Source organism: Plectropomus leopardus, chromosome 15 (assembly GCF_008729295.1).
Source record: "Plectropomus leopardus isolate mb chromosome 15, YSFRI_Pleo_2.0, whole genome shotgun sequence".
In the NCBI taxonomy this organism is placed as follows: domain Eukaryota; kingdom Metazoa; phylum Chordata; class Actinopteri; order Perciformes; family Serranidae; genus Plectropomus; species Plectropomus leopardus.
In genome coordinates, this window is record NC_056477.1 from 19,051,754 (window position 1) to 19,072,356 (window position 20,603).

A 20,603-nucleotide genomic window follows, 5' to 3' on the forward strand; every position below is an offset into this window, starting at 1 on the left:
ATAGTTTTTAATAATTGATAGAATTAAGGTAATTTTAAAACATAAGAAAAGTATTCACCAGTCCCCCGAGAGCATGAGTCACGAAACATATGGTACGCTCTGCTTTTCATCTGTGTGTCAGATGTTTTATCAATACACACCACCGAGCACATCACTCAAAACAAAAGTGCAACTCAACAGCCAGACAGAATTGTCTGCAGCCGGGTCTTCCATGTGCAACACTTCCTGCAGCTGTGACAATGGCGGATAATGATCCCTGCCCTATTTAGTTTAGCTTGCTCTTCCTGCAGGAAGCCACCCTGTAAATGGACTCTCGCTCTCAGACAGCATCTTCTAACCTCAATGCATTAGAGACGCTAAGAGACACTCTGCTTTTAAGTGAGGGCTTCTGGGCCCAGAGTGCCGTGGGTCACTCATCAGAGACATTACACGGACATTGCTCTGTTGAAGCCCCACTTCCTGCCAGGGCACGCACACCACTACTTCACACACAAACATGCACACGCGTACAGCACGCAAACAGACACATGCACACACGCACACATATAGACAACACATCCCCCATCCCCACAGCCCACTCGCAAGCTTCTCTCTCTGCAGAGAATCCAATCACATAGAGAGATTTGGCCGTATCGCCCTAACTGGATTGTAGTAATCCCCTGTCTAACATGTTTTGGGGATGTGTGAGTGGGGTTAGGGGACATCATGCCAAGTTGAGCCTGGCTGCTGATGCAGAAAGTGCGCAAGAGATGTGAGCTGTCCTTTGGACCCCTGCCTTCAGGTTTGATGATGGAGTACCACTTACGGCTCAGGCTGTAGAGAAAGAGAGGGAGAGACAGAAATGTGGTCAAAGGGTTTTAAAATGGCCTTAATGCTGATCTTTGTCATCATTATCCATCCTCATTTATCGCCTGCATCATCATTTTGATCAGCCACCTCGAAACTGTACATCCTGTACTTGCTTCTCAAAGTATTGTTTGCTGCTGCTGCTCTCTCATCTGCTTTCTTATCTGTCATCATATACCCCTCCTTCATCTTCTCTCCAGACATCTTTATCTCCATGTTCCCATCTTGTTCTGTATCCATCTCCTCCTCTTTTATGCTTGGTAGTGTTCGCGAAGATACATCCTCTTCCCCTCTTGGCTATGAATACTGTTCCAAACATAGGCTGTCCTGCAATGTGTGTATGTGTGATATGTTCCCCATATTGCTGGCCTGGCGATGGCACATGTCCCCATGGGATTGTATAGTGCCTTCTGACTTAACATAGCTTGACTGTGTTTACACACTTCCTTACAGGACTGTGACAAGTGAGCAGAACACTCTGAGCAGATGCCTGAAAGATGCTGACGTCCTTCTCTTGTCTCCCACTTACATCAATTTAGAGAGACATGCTTACTGTATAGCGTCCTTGTTTGCTGTTTATGACTCTAATAAGACTTACGTATAGACGCCATGGGATTTAAAGAAGCCACTAGATGATGACTCCTCAAGTATTTACTTTGTAACTGTATAATTCACAAAGTATTATTGCAAAGTAAAGGTATTTTATACTGCGGCTACTACCTGTCATATGGTGAGTTCTGTGATAACTGGGGTGTTGATGCTTTCTTCACGATTCACGCTGACCACACTGATGCTCATTCTTCAGCCAGGCACCTGCTCTATACTCCGAGAAAAGTTTCCTCGCTAATGAGTTTGATGTACCGGGCTCGTTAGCAATAACCTGAAGGGAGCTGTTCTGGCTGCGTGACGGGTGGCCCTTGCCAAGTGTGCAAAGCTTGGAAGTCACAACAGCTGTGGATGGAGAGAGCAGGGGCAGTGGGTGGCGGCAGGAAAGTGCTGGAACAGATGCTGGGGGCCAAGACCCAGAGAAAAGAGCTGGAACATGTTAGTGGGACCAGGTTAATCATTGTGCACTAGGTCCTTAGCTGTCTTTCTAAAGCACTTTTGCAAGAAGGCTGGCTCACCTTGGCTGTAAAGCAAGACAATCAATATTATTAGTAGCTTATAAAGTAATGTTTTTTTTTTAGTTTTTGTTTCTTTTGTGGCAGCTGTCATGTAGGTTTAACAGATCAAATCGCAAAGAAAAATAACGAAACTATGCTTTCACTGAAGCCGATATACATATATTTAACATATGTATAATTAATTGTGACGTGTACATTCATGCATGCTAATGGAAACTGTATTGAAATTTGAAAGGCCCCATTTAAGGTCTAATGCGTCTCTAAAATGTACCCGGCATCCTGGCTAAAAATTTATGTGTGGCTTAGGGCTTGTTTCTCAACATAAACACTTGAAACTAGAAAAGTAACTTAAAAGCTGTGCTCTTCTTCCACATACAAACAGTAAGGACTCTGTCATTTAGCCTGGGGCAATCAGCTAATAACTCTCTCATATCTGCCATGGCATGCATCTGCCACTCAAAATGCAAATTATGACTTTATGGCAATTCTATTTTTGAGCATCTTTAGCTTACTATTTCTCTGCCACTCACCCCGGGCAGTGGCCTGTGCGGATCCTCAGCAGGCACGGTATATAGATTACTGGACGAGGATGTGGGCAGTGGAGGCAGCCACCATTAATTAAAGATCCACAATGGCTCCTGCACTGAGAGTAACAGATCCATATACAAATTAATCACCCGGTCTGAGTCCCACAGTAAGGCCTTCCTTTCCACAGCTTTACAGTCCAGTCATGTCCGCTGTTGTTTACCGTGCTCCAGATCGAGAATTAAACCTGAATGAGAGCGATAAATCACAGTGGGGAAACACACAAACTCTCATTGCAGGTTTATGTGTTGGAGAGGCAAACAGAAGGAGAGACAGGGTGAAAAAAACAGCCTGCAGTCCGTTAATCAAGTTCAAAAAGATGGCTATGATGTTTTTTATTTATTTTTTATTTTATTTGTTTGGTTGGCTGAAATGATAGAGAGGGCAACGATTTCTCTTCTCCTCTACTTTCTTTTTTATGACCACTGCTTTATAGATAAAGGAGATTTATTATGGGAAATCCAAGGAAAATGGAGAGGATACTCTTAGGGATCCTAGATTAGGCTACTAATAGACTAGCTGTCCCGTGATTAATGTGTCTTATCAACACTCATCAGTCATTCTAAATGAAGAAAATCCTGACCTTGTCCAGATGGATAACACTAATTAAGCTAATTTCTTCATCAAACCATCTTTAGATGGGTCCTCTCTGCATGTTTGTGTTACTGCAGGGCAGATAGTGTTGTTTAGTATCTACACTCACTGATAGGTGTAAAATGTGTCCGTCTGGCGAATAACCTCAGAGTTGTTCAAAAATGGACAAAATAAATTTATCCCACTGTTTCTTTATTTTTTAGGTACCATCTCTATAAACACACTCCGTACTGCCTACACAGCCCCGGGAGAAAGTGAGATCCTGGACTTGGATGACAACCTCTACCTTGGGGGTCTGCCAGAAAATAAAATGGGGCTGGTGTTCCCCACTGAGGTGTGGACAGCACTACTCAACTACGGCTACGTGGGCTGCATCCGGGATCTATTCATTGACGGACAGAGTAAGGATGTCCGGCGTCTGGCTGAGGTCCAGAAGGCTGCCGGGGTCAAGCCCTCCTGCTCTAAGGAGCCTCCCAAACAGTGTTTGAGCAACCCCTGCCAAAACAATGGGGTCTGTAGAGAGGGCTGGAACCGCTACGTGTGTGACTGCTCTGGGACTGGATACCTGGGACGCTCCTGTGAAAGAGGTAGGACTTTTATCTAATTTTGTCTACCAGGCTGTTTGGAAGCACGCCATTTCTGTCTGGTTGGCATAATTTGGATTTTTCAGTGTGAAATGTCGACAGTGCTGCACAATGACACACTTCTACCTCTGTCTTGAGGTAAGCATGGGACTGTGAAAATGTGAATACAGTTGACATCAAAGACAACCAGAAAAAGACTCATTTTAATTATATACACTTTAGATTTAGTGTTCTTTGTCTGAAAGAGACCTCCTTTTGAGTTCAGGTTGAGCAACATTGCCAGACAAAAGCCTGCAGGTGGTCTTTTTTTTATCTGTGCTGATGGTTGAACATCAGCAGCTCTCAAACAGCGAACGGAGTAATACAAGACAGGGAAGAAAGTGTGCAGGTGGAGACAGACAGCCACAGAGAGGCAGACAGAATGAGTCAGGGTACGTCGGGTGTTGACTGCCTGATGTTTGACTATGTTGAGTGGCAGGTGACTGATGCACCACTGAGACGCTGCTAGTCACGTCCACCATGCACACTAGCCTGTAAATTGGCTGTCTTCTGCTAACCATTTGGCTCATCAAACCACTCGCTCATGACCAGACCTGGTGCAGAATACTTATCCCTCTCTCCTCCAGAGAAGAGAAATAGGAGAAGTGAGTGTCACACAGTGAACTCCTAGAGCTCTGTGTCTTAGCTGGAGCAGATGTGAACCTCACTCTGCAGTGGTTTATTACACGGAAAGCACAGTTTTTATAGGTGCTCATAATAAAATAAAATCTCAAATTCCTCTGTAGTCTTTCATGTTGGGAGAGTTATAGCTTATGGCATTATAGCAACCAATATTTGTTTATGTGTTTGTCTATAGAAATAGTTGCATTTGCTTGAAGTTACCCCTGAGTCTGTCTTGATAAACTGGCCTGAGCACTCCACTGCAGATCCTTGTTACTGTATTTGTATTTTGTTATTACCATATTTGTAATGTAGCTGAATATAACAACCAGTCATAAAGGAATTTCTGTGTTCACTTAGTAGCTCTGTAGCTCAACATGTTCCCGCTTTTCTGCATGTTCAGCATTAGCTTATTGACCTTTCTGACCAGCGGATTGCCCTTTGACTTGTTTGATTAAAATCTAGCCGGATTAAAACAGCAACCAGCTGTGTGAGGAGGCCAAATCCTTCACTTGCTAATATGGTCTGGGCTGAGGCAATTATATTCTGACAATATTGGAATTTCAGGCTTATTTACATAATCAGGCTGAGTGAATAAATATGTTGGATGTATAGTTCATTATAGTTCACCCAAAGAGATTTGCAATAATAACTTATATTAATAGCCCCGGGTTTGGGTGTGATGAAAAATCTGTTGAGAAAATTATTCAATAGTTTTTTAACTCAATCACAGATGAGTGGCTCAATGACATGTTAATTTGTATTCATGAATTAATCATAATCAAGTGCATCAGTGAAGTGTATATCCACTGTATGTATAGCTACTGTATACAGTGATTTATAATTAATGTCATATCAAGACAAATACTACCCTCAACTAATACAGTGTTTACAATATATACTCGTAAGTGCCAGAAGCCAGGATTGCACTCAAGTGTAAAACTTTTATGTTGCAGCTCTACGTATAGAGTTTTCATCATGAAGTCTCAATGAGCGATGGCAGCAAATGAGCAAAAAACTGTTTACATATGCATAATCAAGGCAAATGTCAAAAAGAGCCCAAGCATGTCACACTGTTATCACAGCGTGATGCATCTGCACAGGAACGACAGCAGGAACAGGTTCTCTCAACGGGGAAAAAAATTAACTCCAGTTGGAATGTAACACGTCCCACGCATGTGTCAGCTGTACATATGCTCGCACTTCTTCTCTGTGCTCAAGTCCCTCACCTTATCAAATGGTGTTGCCTAAATATCCCGTAATTGGGAAGTAGAACATGTCTGGCTGAGATGCTAATGTTGCGACTGGATGCTGATAGAAATCTGCTGAGTCAAACGGAAGCAAAAATTAAACAGAGATTTCCTGTTTGTTATGAATGCTGGTTCATCAGTCGCGTATGCCTTATGCCATGTGACAGGTGAATGCCGTAACGTTAATGCTGAGACAGGAAATTAATATATAATTCTAGTGAAAAAACTAAAGTATATGAAAGGGAGAAAGTGATCTCCTCCATCTCCGATGACTGTGTCAGTTTGGCTTGGCTCTCAATTCTCCACACGTGCACCTCCATTCTAGCTAATGAGTTGACAGGAATTAGGGCATAGTACATGAGGGAGGTGGAGTGGGCATGGGATACAGATTGTTTCACTCCAGCAAGATAATGAATTATCCAGAGAGTGTTCTTGGATTCAAAAAGATATTCATCTGAAAACAAAAGCAGAAAACACTCTGCATTTGAAACTACTTCACATGGAAGTGCTGGATGCCAAAAAGGGTCTCTGCCACTACGACCCCCCTCTCCTCCCTCCTACTCGACTGTCTTCTGGTGTCTCGGCTCCTCTGACCAGCTCTCTTGGTTTCTGATTGTCTCGGCTCTATGTATGAGACTGGCATCGGCCAGAGTGTGAGTGGGAGCAGTGGTATGGAGGATGGGCCCTGGCATGCTGCCAGCTGTTTTGATGGCTCCAGATTGCCTCTGCGCTGGTAGGATGAAGCAGGCACCAGCAGGCCGAGAAGCTGTCAAAAGAATTACCCCAGCTCTCACTTATCCATGCATGGTGTACCACCCGGTGGCAAAATACAGCTACTGCATATGGCGGAGGAGGAGGACAACAACGAGTGGAAGAAACAGGAGGTGGAGCTTCGGAAGAGAACCACGGAGCTATTCGCCCTATTTCGAAAGATTTTAATTAAGCAGACAAAGCAATTTCCCCCCTTGCATCCCAAATGTCTTCCCCCTCATTGTTCCTCCAGTTGCTAATTAGCCCAAATATTAGTCTTGCGGTGTGAGGCTAAGGCAGCCACCCAGATGGTGTAGTAGGTGCGTTGCAGCACATGCACGTATTCCCTAACGAGATATGACATGCTGGATTCCAGCACTGACAGCACCTGCAGTATTCCACATGGACAGTGGCTCAGATGGATGTTTACTTACTTGTGATGAATAAAGATAGGTGCTGCGGATCAATATACAGGTTGATACACAGGTATACGCACTGTATACAACATCTGCTGGATGCATGTACGCATCCTGCTGACGTTTGGATGTTAGCAGATGCTTTGCACTGTGCTTGTCATGCTCAGTCATGAGCGTAAAATCTTCTTTATTTTGTCATTAAATACAGCAGTCCTAAACTGCAGGTCATTCTTTTGGAATAGATCAATAACAAGAAGCATTAATCGATAACATTGCAATACATCATTGCCAGGATCTTCTATGGTGGATTTCTTACTCAAAAACATAGTCCACAATGGCAGTGCATACAACACTTGAATAGAAAACATAATGTAATTATTTAAATTAGTTTGACTATAGAAAAAACAGGTTCTGTGAGCACATTTATTGCTTTTCAGAGCATAAAGCCATTTGCCATTGGCCCGAAGCTAAAGCCAAGAGGTGCAGAATGTTATTGCGTAATTGTGAGATGCCCTCAAAGGGGAATATGGCTGAGTTTTTAGCGTTTAAACACATTTTAGCCATGCCCTTTGACAGCACACTGTGTGTTAGTCACCATTCACCACACTTGAATATAGTCACAAATTAGAGAGAACTGGTTGTCTCATGCCTTAAGCGATGGACACAGATGCGCAGAAATTTGGCTGAAAAACATGGGAAATGTGACTATAAGTACTGGGGATTGATTTTCTGGAAATATAAGCATGTGTTGTAGAATAGGGGTTTGGCTAAGAGTCAGATAGACAGTGAAATTTTCTTTAGTCGGCAGACAAGAAGGACACATGTAATGAGTCACAAAGTCTTTGTCAGAGGACTGTGTTTAAACTTTACATCATAGCTTTTGATGTCTAGGTTATACAGCTTTATATAGTAAGTCTTGCTGGGACACTTACTGTAGCACAGCTCAGACCAAAGACTGAAGATTAACTTGTACATCTTTAAACATAGTGGTAATTCTCTTTTAAAAGTCTCAATGGACTGAAAAACCTAATTTAAACGTACTAAATCTTTAGCATCTTGGCTGTTGTGTGTTTTCCTGACAGCACTAGCTGTAGCTGCAGATTCCACCTCTCCAAGACAAAGATACTAATCCATTTTCTATTTTTGCTCTCATTTTGTAGCTCTAATGGAGTCACTGTATGGTCATAGGGCAGCAGATGTGAAGTTGGCCTATGGTGATGCTGCTTCTTTCTGTACAGAGAATAGTTGCCCTCTCTCTGGAATCCACTCTGCTGGCAGGTTGTTTTCACATATTTAATAGCAGTGAGTCTATTATGTGGATTGTGTATACTAAGATACTCAAAGAAGGCTGCGGTGAAGAAGACATGAGCAGCTTTGAATTATTTATGATATCTCAGAGCCATGAAAACATTTTCCAAAAGCCTTTGGCAGGTGTTTTCCGGCAAATTTTGAATTGGATTGAGCCTGGCGCCCTGATACTGTGGGACAGCACAATCCTGTGACATGCAGCAGACAGCTCTCCCTTCCTGCAGAGCCTGTTCTCCTTGGGGGGTATGGGGGGAGAACTGTGTGCCTGGCTGCCTTTACTCCCCCTTGTTAGTAGTACAGCCTAATTTGCTACTTCTCTGGTCCGGTCCCCCATCCCCATCACTCCTTGTTTTCTTGTGAAAATCAGAAAACAATGTTGTATCGTGCTTTACAAGACAGAAAATGAATGCTTGGTTTAGTTTTGGTATGCTCCATCTCCCCTCTGACAGCCTCCTGTTGGGCGGGCACAGACAGAAGCTCCAGCTTCAGTCCTCTCAATTTATTTTGATATTAAACAGGGGAGTGCCATTAAAAATGACTGGGCTTCCTGGATTGGATTTTTGACAGGTGCTCGCTTTGCATTAGGAAATGATTCCCTCATATGTCATTCTCCATTTTTTCATATCTGTCTGGACTTTTCTTATTTATGGCATTTGAGACAACCTCTTATATGAATTTCAGCAGAGGTGACATTTTGGATGAAATACAATTTTTACTCCAGATGTGATTAATTTGATCTGTTAAGTCTGGAAAAAAAAAATCAAGAGTGTTCATTTAAGTAATATGGCCTTTATTAAAATGACATATTTGAAAGGGTACGCCACATCATTACTTTTTTGTCACCTTGATTCTTAGCTGTTTTTTTATAGTGATGGCAATCAACTGACATGACTCCATGTCTTTTACACTTGAAAATTTTTTGGAGCCAAAAGTGACCACATTTGGACGAAAGATTGGAGCTGTTGAGGAGTGAAGGGTGGATCTGACTCATAGACTGTAATGAAATCTCATATACAGCCTGTCACTCAAGAGGCCACGCCCTTAAAAATGGCCTTCATAAATTTTAAACAGGTGAGTTATAAAAAAAAAAAATCCAACCCCCAGTCAGTTGTCATGATTGTTGAAATTAGCTACAGAGACCAAAAACGTTTTTTTGTACCGGGCTGTGAACATGTTTATTTCTGCTGTAAAGTTGGTCATTTTAACATGGGGGGTCTATGGGGATTTACTCTGTTTTGAAGCCAGCCTCAAGTAACTATTTGATGAACTGCAGTTGTTTCCACATTTGCTTTATTTTTCAGCCTTGAAGGCTGCGGCTTAGTGGATTCATGCCAAACTGTCATGGTACGGGGGTCACAGTACAGTGCGCACAGCCACATGGAGAATACACAATTTCTAGATTGATGCACGTAAAGCAGAACCATAGTTCACACATGCAAGTCCCCCCTTAAAACTTTTAGCTATTGGCCCTTATTAGCAGTTGCTGAAGTAAGTATAACAAGCTAACCTAGTAAGAGTTGGAAGACCACTACAACAGCAATGGAGAAAAAGTAACACAGCTTGGGTCCCTTTTTACTTTATGTCAGCAGATATCATTTACGTACACTGCAAAACATTTCAACAGGAAATACAAGGGCCCCTTTTAGAATGTTTATGCTGACAAGTTTGAAATGGTCTATAAGACGAGGTTGGTGTGTTGGCGTTGTTCCACCGTTGTAGGGTCTGTTAAGGGAAACTCATTGAGTATGCTAATCACAATCAACAGTATCACTCAGATGTAAAAATCACTGGGGTGAGAGAAAAGCAGCCCACATTTTGCACTTTCAGTTTCATACCATAAGAGATGTGTTCCATTTCTGTAGCGTGTTGTGACCTGTTGCCTCTCGGCAAAGTGTTTGGTGTCAGTACAGTGTAATACAGAAGTGTTTGAAGGGTTCCTTCATTTTATAATGAAAAAGTTTACCAAAGTTGCCAGTGGGCAAAATGTTGCCTCAGTCCCCAGCAAGAGGAATTTGTCTGTCTTTGACACTTGCACTTCTGTCTGGTCAAAATAAATGAAAACAAACGGGTCCTTGTGCCACCTTTTTTCCCCGCTGTACCAAATTTACATGGAACCATGACTCCTGAGCTAGTGCATGAACCAAACTGTCACTTCTGTGTACCTTTAATGCCCCAACAGTAATGCAGTAATGATTGTTTAGCAGTTGTCTTTAACAATTTGTTTGGCAATTTTTTACATCTCATCTTTCCGGCGTAAACACACCAGAACAACACTCACTGTTAATTTAGGTACAGTTTTAAACATGGTAGCATCAAGAATAAGTCAAATTCTTACTGCTGCTAGAAAATGCTCTCATCTGGTCCAAGTGCTAGCTAATATTACAGTGAAAACATTTTTCAAGTCTTAGGAGCTCGCTCCATTTTTCCTGGCATCTGCTAACAGTGTCTAAATGCGGCTCTTTGCTTTAGCTGCCTGGCAGGAAGCAGACAGTTTAGCAGTGAGAACTCGTTTGTCACACGCCCCTGTCATCTGCAGCATACCCCAGGAGGGCGTGGAGAAATTGGATTTGGGTGAGGAATGTGACGGAGTCATCCCAGGGGATGGATGTGACATTGGCTCTGTGTGACGAGGAAGTGGTGATGAGGTGGTGTGTGTACACTGGTACCCTATCGCCCCCGCCACTCTCCATCTTCTGTCCCTCCAACTTGGCTTCTATCTGTCTCAGCACTGCAGCTGCAGTAATGGCTTTGTTATTGGGTTACGGTTTAGTTACACTACCGGAAATGCTGTTACAACCCCCTGCCAGCGTTAAACAATCTCCGCTGCATTTCTCCAGACGGCTGCCTAATGCTTTGAGTAAATGCAGTCACCCTGAGCGGAAGCTCAATATTCAAGGTCCACAAACTATTACACTTCTGTCGCCGTTTGTGTTTTTTTTTCCTTAGTCAATATCAATATGGCCTTTTGTAGTTTGTCGCCATTATATTGCAGATACAAAAATTGTGGATGTAAGGCCCATTCTCTAGATGGAGTTACCCATGTTTACTCTACAGTAGGATTTTTTTTTTTGTTTGCCATGATGTGTTTCTTTTTGTTTTTCACTACTTTCCTCACATGTTCATGCCTCTGTGTTTTCTCTGAGGGAGGTCACTGCCTCAGTTGGCACAGAGAAGACAGGACAGGACTCAGACTTAGAATCTGGGTCACTGTCAACTGTAGTAGACGGTGAAATGTGATGCTAGACTTGTGACAAGTATTTACACACTGCTTTCAGATGACATATCTGTGAACATGCCATTTAGGAGTTAACTTACTCTGTGAGTTTTAAATTGACCCACTGATTGGGCATTGTGTTTTCTAATTCTAGTTGTTGGATTCATGTACAGTCAGACTGACTTGGGAGTGTCCTCTGACAGTGAGACACAGTGGTCTTCTCCAACAAAACTGCAAAGCCAATGTCCCATTAGAATAATAAAATCAATTGTTTTTTCTATCCACTGTGTAGAATTTGCTGTAATAAACATTATTGAAGTTAGATGAACAGACTGAAAACTTTTAAATTTGGTGACCTCCAAATCAAAGATATGCATTTGAATATGTATTTGATATTTATTTTGGTATCTCCACTTCTGATACGAGTCTTTCACGAAAATTAAATGTCACAACATTAAATCATATCCACAAACAGGACATTATTGAAAGCTATGCTGACAGCTCCGGTCACTGGTTCAATGTAAAACTGTTACTCTTCACTGTACCGACCACTCAACGTGTTTCCCTTCTCATTCTCTGTGCAGAGGCGACGGTCCTCAGCTACGACGGCAGTAAGTTTATGAAGGTCCAGCTGCCAGTGGTGATGCACACAGAAGCCGAGGACGTGTCTCTGCGCTTCCGCTCCCAGCGAGCCTATGGCATCCTAATCGCCACCACATCCAGGGACTCCGCTGACACCCTGCGTCTAGAGCTGGAGAGTGGCCGCGTCCGCCTGACTGTAAACTTAGGTAACGCCTCGGACATACACTGAGTGCAGCAGCAAAGTCATGTACCACATACACACTCTCTCACACACACGCAGACATCACATACATATTTTGAATAGAAGGAGAAGATGTAAAGACTTTCAATGGCAAGAGTCTGCGGCTCTCCGCTCACTGCCAGTTGAGCACACAGATGCCGTTGCCCAGCAGGGAATGCTCACTGACCGCTCCATCAGCTGTTAACATCCATACATGTGTACTGCTCCAAAGGGAATCGCTCTTACAGCGCTCATACTGCTGTATTATTTCCTTAATTCATAAGGAAGGTAATAACTTCCCTGAAGATGAGTGTGTTTATAATATCACAACTCCCTTCCTCAAGGGGTCACCTGATGTGATGCAGCTTTTAGATGTGGGCTGTGGCCAATTAATGCCCTGCAATCATTTGTCCACCTATGCACCTGATTGCACTTAAATCAGCAACTGTGTCTTACATGAGCATAGGGAAAAGCATGACCCCTCCCACCTACAGCAAAAAGCAAATTGAGGACAAAATGAAAGACTCTGTGTGAGTGTGTGTATGTGTGCTTATTTGCTCAGGAAGGAATCCAATGATGCCTGTGAAAAGTTTGATATCTCTCAAACAGAGCAATGCCGCACAAATGATAGCCATCTATTTCTCCTTTCCACTGGCTAAACAGAAATGGGCTCCCTAAGCGGAGCCGTTTAGCAGTGCATACCAAGTAGACAGTTTGTGTCTGCTGTCAACCACAAGGAAGCAAGCGTCCCACCACGGAAGACAACAGCGCCACACATTGACAGGGCTGACAAGTCAGATCATTGCTACTACAAAAAGATGCCCTCTGATGAAAACAACAGGTCACCGTGTTTTGTTTTCTTTTGAATTATCTATGACGCATTTTAGAGGTTTTTTTTTTTTTTAGATTGTCCCCGGCCATCAGCTTTTGAAGCCTGTCTTCCCCGTCCCTCCTTCAAAAAGCAGAGCATTCCCTGTAAGGGTAGGCTAGTGTTGGTCTCTGGCTGTTTGCGACCACTTTTCTGCTGTGGTTGACAACACACGACAGGCAGGGCCAAATGGGAAGGAGGGGAGGGAGTTCGATGTGGGTCACCTTTCTCAGAGCACAACATGAGCTTAGCCTTGGAAACCGAGAGGTAAAAAAAAAAGATAGAGAAACAGTGGCAGTCAATACGGCAATACTGTGTGCTACAAGATTAGTTTATTATGTTGACCTCAAAGTCAACCAGAGCTGGTGTGGTAAAATCAAGACAATCATTACAAGTTACCAGCAAAAAAATAAATCAATCAAAATAGTAGTGCTGCATCTACTAGTGTTAACTGGTGGAGGAAGTATGTAAATATATATATTACAACATAGTACATTATTTGTTGTGGATGAACTGATGCATTAACTTATTAGAGGCATTTCAATGCATCACTCGACAATGCATGTCGAGATGAAGCTAAATTCTCCCCACTTTATAAACTGTTTGACAGTGGTAAAGAAAGATTTTCAAATCCTTCACGTAAGTGTAAGCATCAGTAGTGTAGAAATACTCTGTTGCCTTTAAATTTAAATCAGCGTGTGAGTATGCAAGTACTAGCAACATATATTTTAAGTCAAAGTCAAAGTCTTACTTTGCAGAATGGCCTTTACTCTTACTGCTAAGATGATTATTTCCACTGATACATTAACACATGAGGATCATTTCAATGCTGGTTGAAGTGGATTTAATTATATCTTGTTTTTACACTGTTAGGTAGTAAAATAACAGTAAAACAGAGTAGCTTCCTCCTGGCCCTGTCTGACCCTGACCAAAATCTGATGCTCTCATACTGTATAGAAGATCCTGTTGGCAGAAATCTTCTACCTTGCAAGATGTCGAAGATTCTGTTTGGCTGCATGTAAAAACAAAGCAATCCAAACTGTGTCAATAAACTAAATCTCCTCTAATTTTCTGTTCTAAATTGCTGGAGCACATATTCCTGTAAACCATGCTGAGCTCTTCTGGCACGACTACACTGCAGTGCTTTTACCAGCTCACTGCAGCTCAGGGCCATGGGTGAGAGCATCAGAGGACGGACAGTGTCCGTGTGTGTGTCCCCAGAGGGGTGGACTGTATGCTTTAATGATGTCTGCAGCTGTAACGTTGAAAGATGAATTTATCTCTCATCTATTCTTCCCCATCTAGATTGTATCAGGATTAACTGTACCGCCAGTAAGTTACTGTTCACCTTTCTTCTTCTATAACTCTTACTGTTTCTGGACATTCATGTTTTAGTCTCTAGATGTGTTGTTACGTAGCCATGTTTACAATTTCTTCTTTGCAGCCATTTTATGGTCCTGACATTAATTATCAAAGCAATGGCAATGGGAATATCTGACTTGCACCTTGCATTGACATAGATGTTATATTTTATCATACCGTGTCCAAGAGCTACGTGTGCATAGGAAATGCTGGTTGTGTCGTGTGCCTCAGCTGGTCAGGAGAATGATGAGCAGTGGGAAGGAGATGGAGGGAGGCTTGAATAAATGACAAACCCAAATACGGCGGTCAGCTGTGATTGCGCACACTGAGTTGTTTCTAATTAACGATCCTTTTCAGTCATGAATTCAGGCTGATATAAAACGCATGCTTTGGAAGTGCAGGTATTTTAGACATGCATGATTTCCCTGTCTCCCCTTCGCAATTCTTTTTTTCCCCTACTTCAGTATTTCACGCCGGTTGTAAATTGATGAGGCCATTCAAGGCACAGAGGAAATACAGAGTGTGATTTTATTATTCTCATTAACCTGCCTCGCAGAGCAGAAAGAAAGGGATGAAGAGGGAGGAAGAGAGAATAGATCTTGTTGTGGGATTCATGGTGGATATCCGTGTGTTTGTGTATGTGTGTGTGTGTGTTTCAACAAAGAGGTTACATTGCAATATTTTGGGAGGTAAATATCCCTGACATTTATTATTCAGGAACAGTGATGAATTAATAATTACTCCTCTGGAGTCATAATACGTGAGCCTTCTTCCTGTTTAATGATTCTGAAGTGACAGACACACTCTCAGTATCAGTAAATACCAACTGAAATGAGACAGTTTAAGCTCTATAATAGAGTGCCAGTGTCACACACTGTATATAAGGACATCCTGTTCTCTCTGAGAACATGAGTGTCGGATCGCTTCATGTGTGTGAAGTGTTACAGTATTTGAAGGTCTTTGCCTGTTGAGAAGCGTAGACTTGCACAACAAACGCCTCCACACAGAATCACATGATGTGACCTCTAGACATGCTTCTGCAAGCCAGCCCTTCTTAACACCTTTCTAAATGCTAAATAGCGTTGTTCATGCATCTTGGATTGCATCCCTTGTTTGTGTATGCAAATAAAAAGCTCTAAGCTCTAATTCCCCCTTCTAATGCTTTAAAAGGTCATTCTTGGTTTATGAGGATAGTGTGAAGGCTTAATCTATGCATACATGGACTCCAGTGGTTGTTATACTAATACTTGCCATGCATTTGGCTGATTACTTTCTTTCTATATTTAGTTTATTTAATTTTTCTTTACAAATATTTTCCATTTAGCACTGTTTTGCTTGTGTAGGGCGAGGGGTGGGCGATGTAACGAATATACTCAAAGTATTTCTTTTTGTACCACATGGGTTGACTTTATTATTGTTATCGAATATAAGCTCACATCATTTTATTTCTCACAGACGTAATACATTACACTCACTCCTTCACCCATCCAGACCACTATATCAGAGTGATGTGTGAACAGACAAAGGATGTTTATGTATCTGTAGGGCTCCAGACTACTACTTTTTTTTTTTCCATATTTGCAACCATGGAGCACCAGTGCAATTTATAAACACTATTAATGTGTGAACTGGAAGCCGTTAGTTTGTTTTCATCTGTGAATAAATCAGCACATTTAATGGCGTTGCGGTAACAGTTTAACTAAATTTTGTTCAAAAATAGTGTAAGCAGGTGAGGCGTGACTATTTTGTTACATTTTGCTACCATGGAATACCTCTGCAACAAATATTTGCAATATCTGAAGAGGGGAACTGTTCATTTGTGTCCAGCTCATAATGAATAAATCCCCATTTTTAAAGGCACTGCAGTAAGACTTAAACTTTCTGCTACCACAAGCTTCGAGTTCCGAGCAAAAACATCAACACTTCTGGCCAGAATATGACCTCGTGTTTCAAAATAAAGAAACCTGTGGTTTGCTTTGATTTATAATTTTTAATGACATTGCTTTATTTAATTTTATTGAATGGCAGTAGCTGCTTTATTTAACTTTATTGTAACTGTAGTTTATTTAAAAATGTTCTACTTTAGTAGTCTACAGTAGTTTAGAGATTTCAAAAAAAAGATAAAAGATATATATATTATTGCAATGTAGCAAAAATACTATGATATTCATCAGAAGCCATATTGCCCAGCTCTATTTAGAAGTGGTGGAAAACATACTGGTTGAAGTTAAAGAGCTCTGAATTTCACAAAATACACAGTCGTTTAAGATATTCAGTATGTGCAGTAGGTGCTTAAATACAACCAGCATCAAACACTGTAGTGTAAAACAGTGTGTTAATAGGCTGGAGGATTTCACAGAGGCTGTGGTAAGAATCCAAAAGGAAAACTTAGTATACAGCACTGGTCTGTATTTGCATTCAAGTGATTTCATGCTGACACTTATATTGGTCTTAATTCTTGCATTTTCATAGTGTAGACTGGATAGATATAAATAAATAAACTGTAGGTGATTGCCACACACAACTAAGCTATTTTGATTCAATTTAAATGTAATATCATGCCAAAGGGAAAGCTAATGTATAAGTAAAACAGAGAGGAAAAAAGTAGGAAACAGCAGGTCTTTCTTCAGTAGATGCAAACCTAATTGTGTCATAAGAGAATGTTTAATTGAAGTTCTTGGAAAGAACTGTGTTAAGCCAGTGCATTTCCACTTATGAAGAGTTAGCGTTTAATTCATTTTTTTTCTAGGTTATTATTTTTCTCTGTGTTATTTTCGTCCTCTTTTTTTCTGTGTTAATTAATGTGTCTTGTCAGGCGCTGCAGCTCCGGTCAGCTTGGTGGATGAAGAATTTCAGCACCGACTCAAAGAACACATCACTGTCAATTAGAGACCTAGGCTCCCTGGGGCTGCCCGGAGCTGTCTGAAGAAAACACTGCCACTTCGACTTAAACACTGTTAACAGGCACTGAGTGACAACAAACTAAAAATATGAACTAAAAATATCTTGTGACAGATTGGCTTTTTTTTTTTTGGCTGACATTCTTGTCTTCTATTATTCATTAACTTGAACTGCAGGATAATCACAATTTACAGTGCAGCCAGGATGTGGTGATGAGGGCAACTTTATGTGATTATTCTCTCCATGACCTTCCTCGGCAACATCTTAAGGCAGTTTTTCTCTCATAATTGATCTTTTCCGCGCATCAATCTTTTGTTTTTGACTTATTCAGCGTGAAAGAGCTGCGGGAGATTCTTTTACATGGATATTACACCTGTGTGCATGTTAGAAATGATAGATGAGAGGGTGATTCAAGGGGAAGATGCATAGGGGGTGAGATATGTATATACCTGCTGTCTTTTCGGCCCAAGACTTGCTTTTAATTGCTATGATTAATGAGAACTTAGAATGAAAATAGATTGCAAACGCTTATGAATTCAAATCGTTTTGTGCTACTTATTGCTTGTTGCACATCTCAGTGCTCTTTTATTATTTGACGACCACTGTTTCATGATTGCTTGCAATTCATTGCGATCTTCTCTCTACAACCCATTCAATAGATTTTCAGCGAATGGCTAAAATACTGAAATCTTGCCAGTATATACATTCAAAGCTGTAATCAAAAAGTTGTCTGATTAAAGACATTAAACCCCTTCTAGGAATAGACAGTTCAGTTTGGTTATGCTATTAACAACTAGAGGAACCCTTTCAGCCTCTCACAGTCAAGTATTCCCCCAGCATTCATTATTATACAGCTTAATGGTGCTCATCTTTATGGTAGGAGAGGTAAAACACATTGTCTCAATTTTGGCAACAAATGAAGGAATGTGTTGAGCAGACTGTTAAGTAAGGGAACAATTATGGTGCGGATGAGTCAAGCTGGGGATAAAATGCTATCCCTCTTCATGACACAATAAAGCAATCTAGTAAGAGACTGTACAAAAATGATTGGGTCAAGGAGGGGACTGAACTCTTTTTACTTTTCAAAACATCCTCAGGATAAATCTTAATACCCTAATCAATATGATATTCATCTTTTTGATGGAACTATTCTCTATCTATAAAACCCTACAAGGCTGAAATAAGATGTAAATATACGATCAGCAAGGAAAAAAGGGTAGAAAATGCACATATCCATAAAAGGTTGAGAAAAGTGCTGGACCCACATAAAGTACAAGCTAAAACAGAGGACTAGGACTGAAGTCTGAAGAAGAGCTGTTAGCTCATAACATCACTTGTGAGTAGCTCAATAAAAGCGGGGGGGGGGGGGGGGCTAAAGTGTGCAGACCTTTCTCTGTTTTTGAATATAAGATCAGCACCGTATTCAGCAGAAAAAAATTACCCATAATTTACAGTAATCACACAGCCAATTACATCAAAGCCTTACTATGTTTCTGTATGTACATCAGTGTAAACATGAGAACCCAGTGAAGGGAAGGACAGTGAGGAAATTAAGGAGCAATTATGAGATGTCCTTCATAGTTGCACTAATTTATGTTTGATAAAGAGGCTAACATGTTGGCTCAGTGGTCCTTGTAACAAAACAGTAGCTGCTTAAATTAAGCTGGAAATAAATAAACATTGACGTCCTCCAAAGTTCAGCATGCTAAGGGACTTTTCTGTCAAGCCAACAAGTAATTAAAGGCACAGAGTATTTTAGCAATGAGTGCACATTGTTATAGGAACGGTTCACTTAAAAGAAAGCGTGTATCTACTCCTAACTTACCTAGCACCACGCAGCACCACTAGTGAACATGAGCCAAGGAAGACACTATTAACATCTTGCATGCATCTTGAGTATCCAGGTCATGATTTCTGGAAAAAGACATTGCTGTTTAGTTTTTCAAATGTATTTTTTTCTAACCTTTTGATCACCACAAGCAGAGTGCCATCTAGTACTATTATATTCGTGAGTAGGCAGACATCTCTACAGCACATATTTATAAAACTCAACAACTCACACCAGAAAAATCGAAATTGGTAAATACTATAGCACTACAGGTAAGAATATAATATAGGTAAAAATATACATTTTTGTTTTTGGGGATGAACTGTCCATTTAACATGACTCCACCATGCAATTATTGCTAAAAAATACTTGATTAGTAGATTGATGGCAGTTAAATCGAGCCGTGTTCGAAACAACCTTTGAACATGTTCAATATCGATCAGTCTCGGTTTATAGAACAAATAAACATCAATGCAAATGGCCAGAAACAGCAGATTAGTATTGATCGTCATCATTCTTTGTTTTAACACTATTTAACCTTTGCTTGTTTAAACATTTTTACGAGCGCCTTTCAGTTAACAAGGCATTGATTGGACAAGCAGCTTGCCTAGCATCGTAGCTTACTTGGCATGTGCGCCAGCTGTGATGTCTGTGTTGACGGTAATCCAGCAGTAGTGGCCTGCTGCTTGGTCAGCGAGTCCCTCTTCCCTCCACCTGGGTGAGTCACAGTGTCAGGGCAGGCAGCACCAGTATCTGGCCCGTCATCCAGCCAGCCAGAGCTGATTGACTGGATAATCACATCTTCTCATGCTGCCTTGTGCCACACTTCTCCACTGTTCCCTTGGGCCTGAAGTCAATGAGGCAGGGAGAGATCACTGTAGATCCATCACTGCAGATAGATCACCATCAGTGAGGGCACTAGAGGGGGCTGGACGCGGCAGACAGTGGAATAAAAGACCTTAATGTCCGGCCAGCAGCTGGCAGTTTGGACCATAGACTGCACTACAGGCGTAAACCCAGGCTGTCCTGTAGTGAATGTTGTGCAGGAATGGGCTCCTTAATACGATTGACCTCTTTTCCCCTTTCCTTTCTTTCCTCCTTGGAGAGCAACAAGGACAGGATGATGGAAGGCAAAGATCAAGCATGCTTTCAAGTCCAACTCCATTCCATTATTTCATATCTCTCCTCCTTAATCCCTCGCCAGTCGTCTGGTTTCAATCCTGCCCCGGTGTTTAGTGCTTACAAAGCAGAACTGTGCCTCTGAGATTGAGTGTGTCCCAGTACTTTGGCACCCTCAGATTTGCATACACATTGCATTGGGGGCTTTGAAGATTGCAGAAAAGGAGGAAATAAATAGCCATAAATGGGTGCAGGGGAATGAAGATGGCACCCATCTGAAATGCCTTCCACAGTGGGCAAAGGTATGCAGAGCCTGGGGATTTTAATACCGTCACAGTGGCACGTCCTCATTGGCCTGTTTGGTTATGTGTGCCCAGCAGGGGAACATCAGA

General features: G+C 41.6%; 1 protein-coding gene across 5 annotated transcripts in view; it reads left to right on the forward strand.

Annotated features, from left to right (window-relative positions):
* The window catches only part of LOC121954421 (neurexin-1a), a 283,197-nt gene that overhangs the window by 114,123 nt on the left and 148,471 nt on the right, over positions 1-20,603 (forward strand). For all 5 annotated transcript variants that reach the window (XM_042501908.1, XM_042501911.1, XM_042501913.1 and 2 more), the window contains 2 exons: positions 3,353-3,736; positions 11,916-12,119. In XM_042501908.1, the coding sequence (XP_042357842.1) occupies positions 3,353-3,736; positions 11,916-12,119 (588 nt within the window). The remainder of the gene's footprint in view (positions 1-3,352; positions 3,737-11,915; positions 12,120-20,603) is intronic.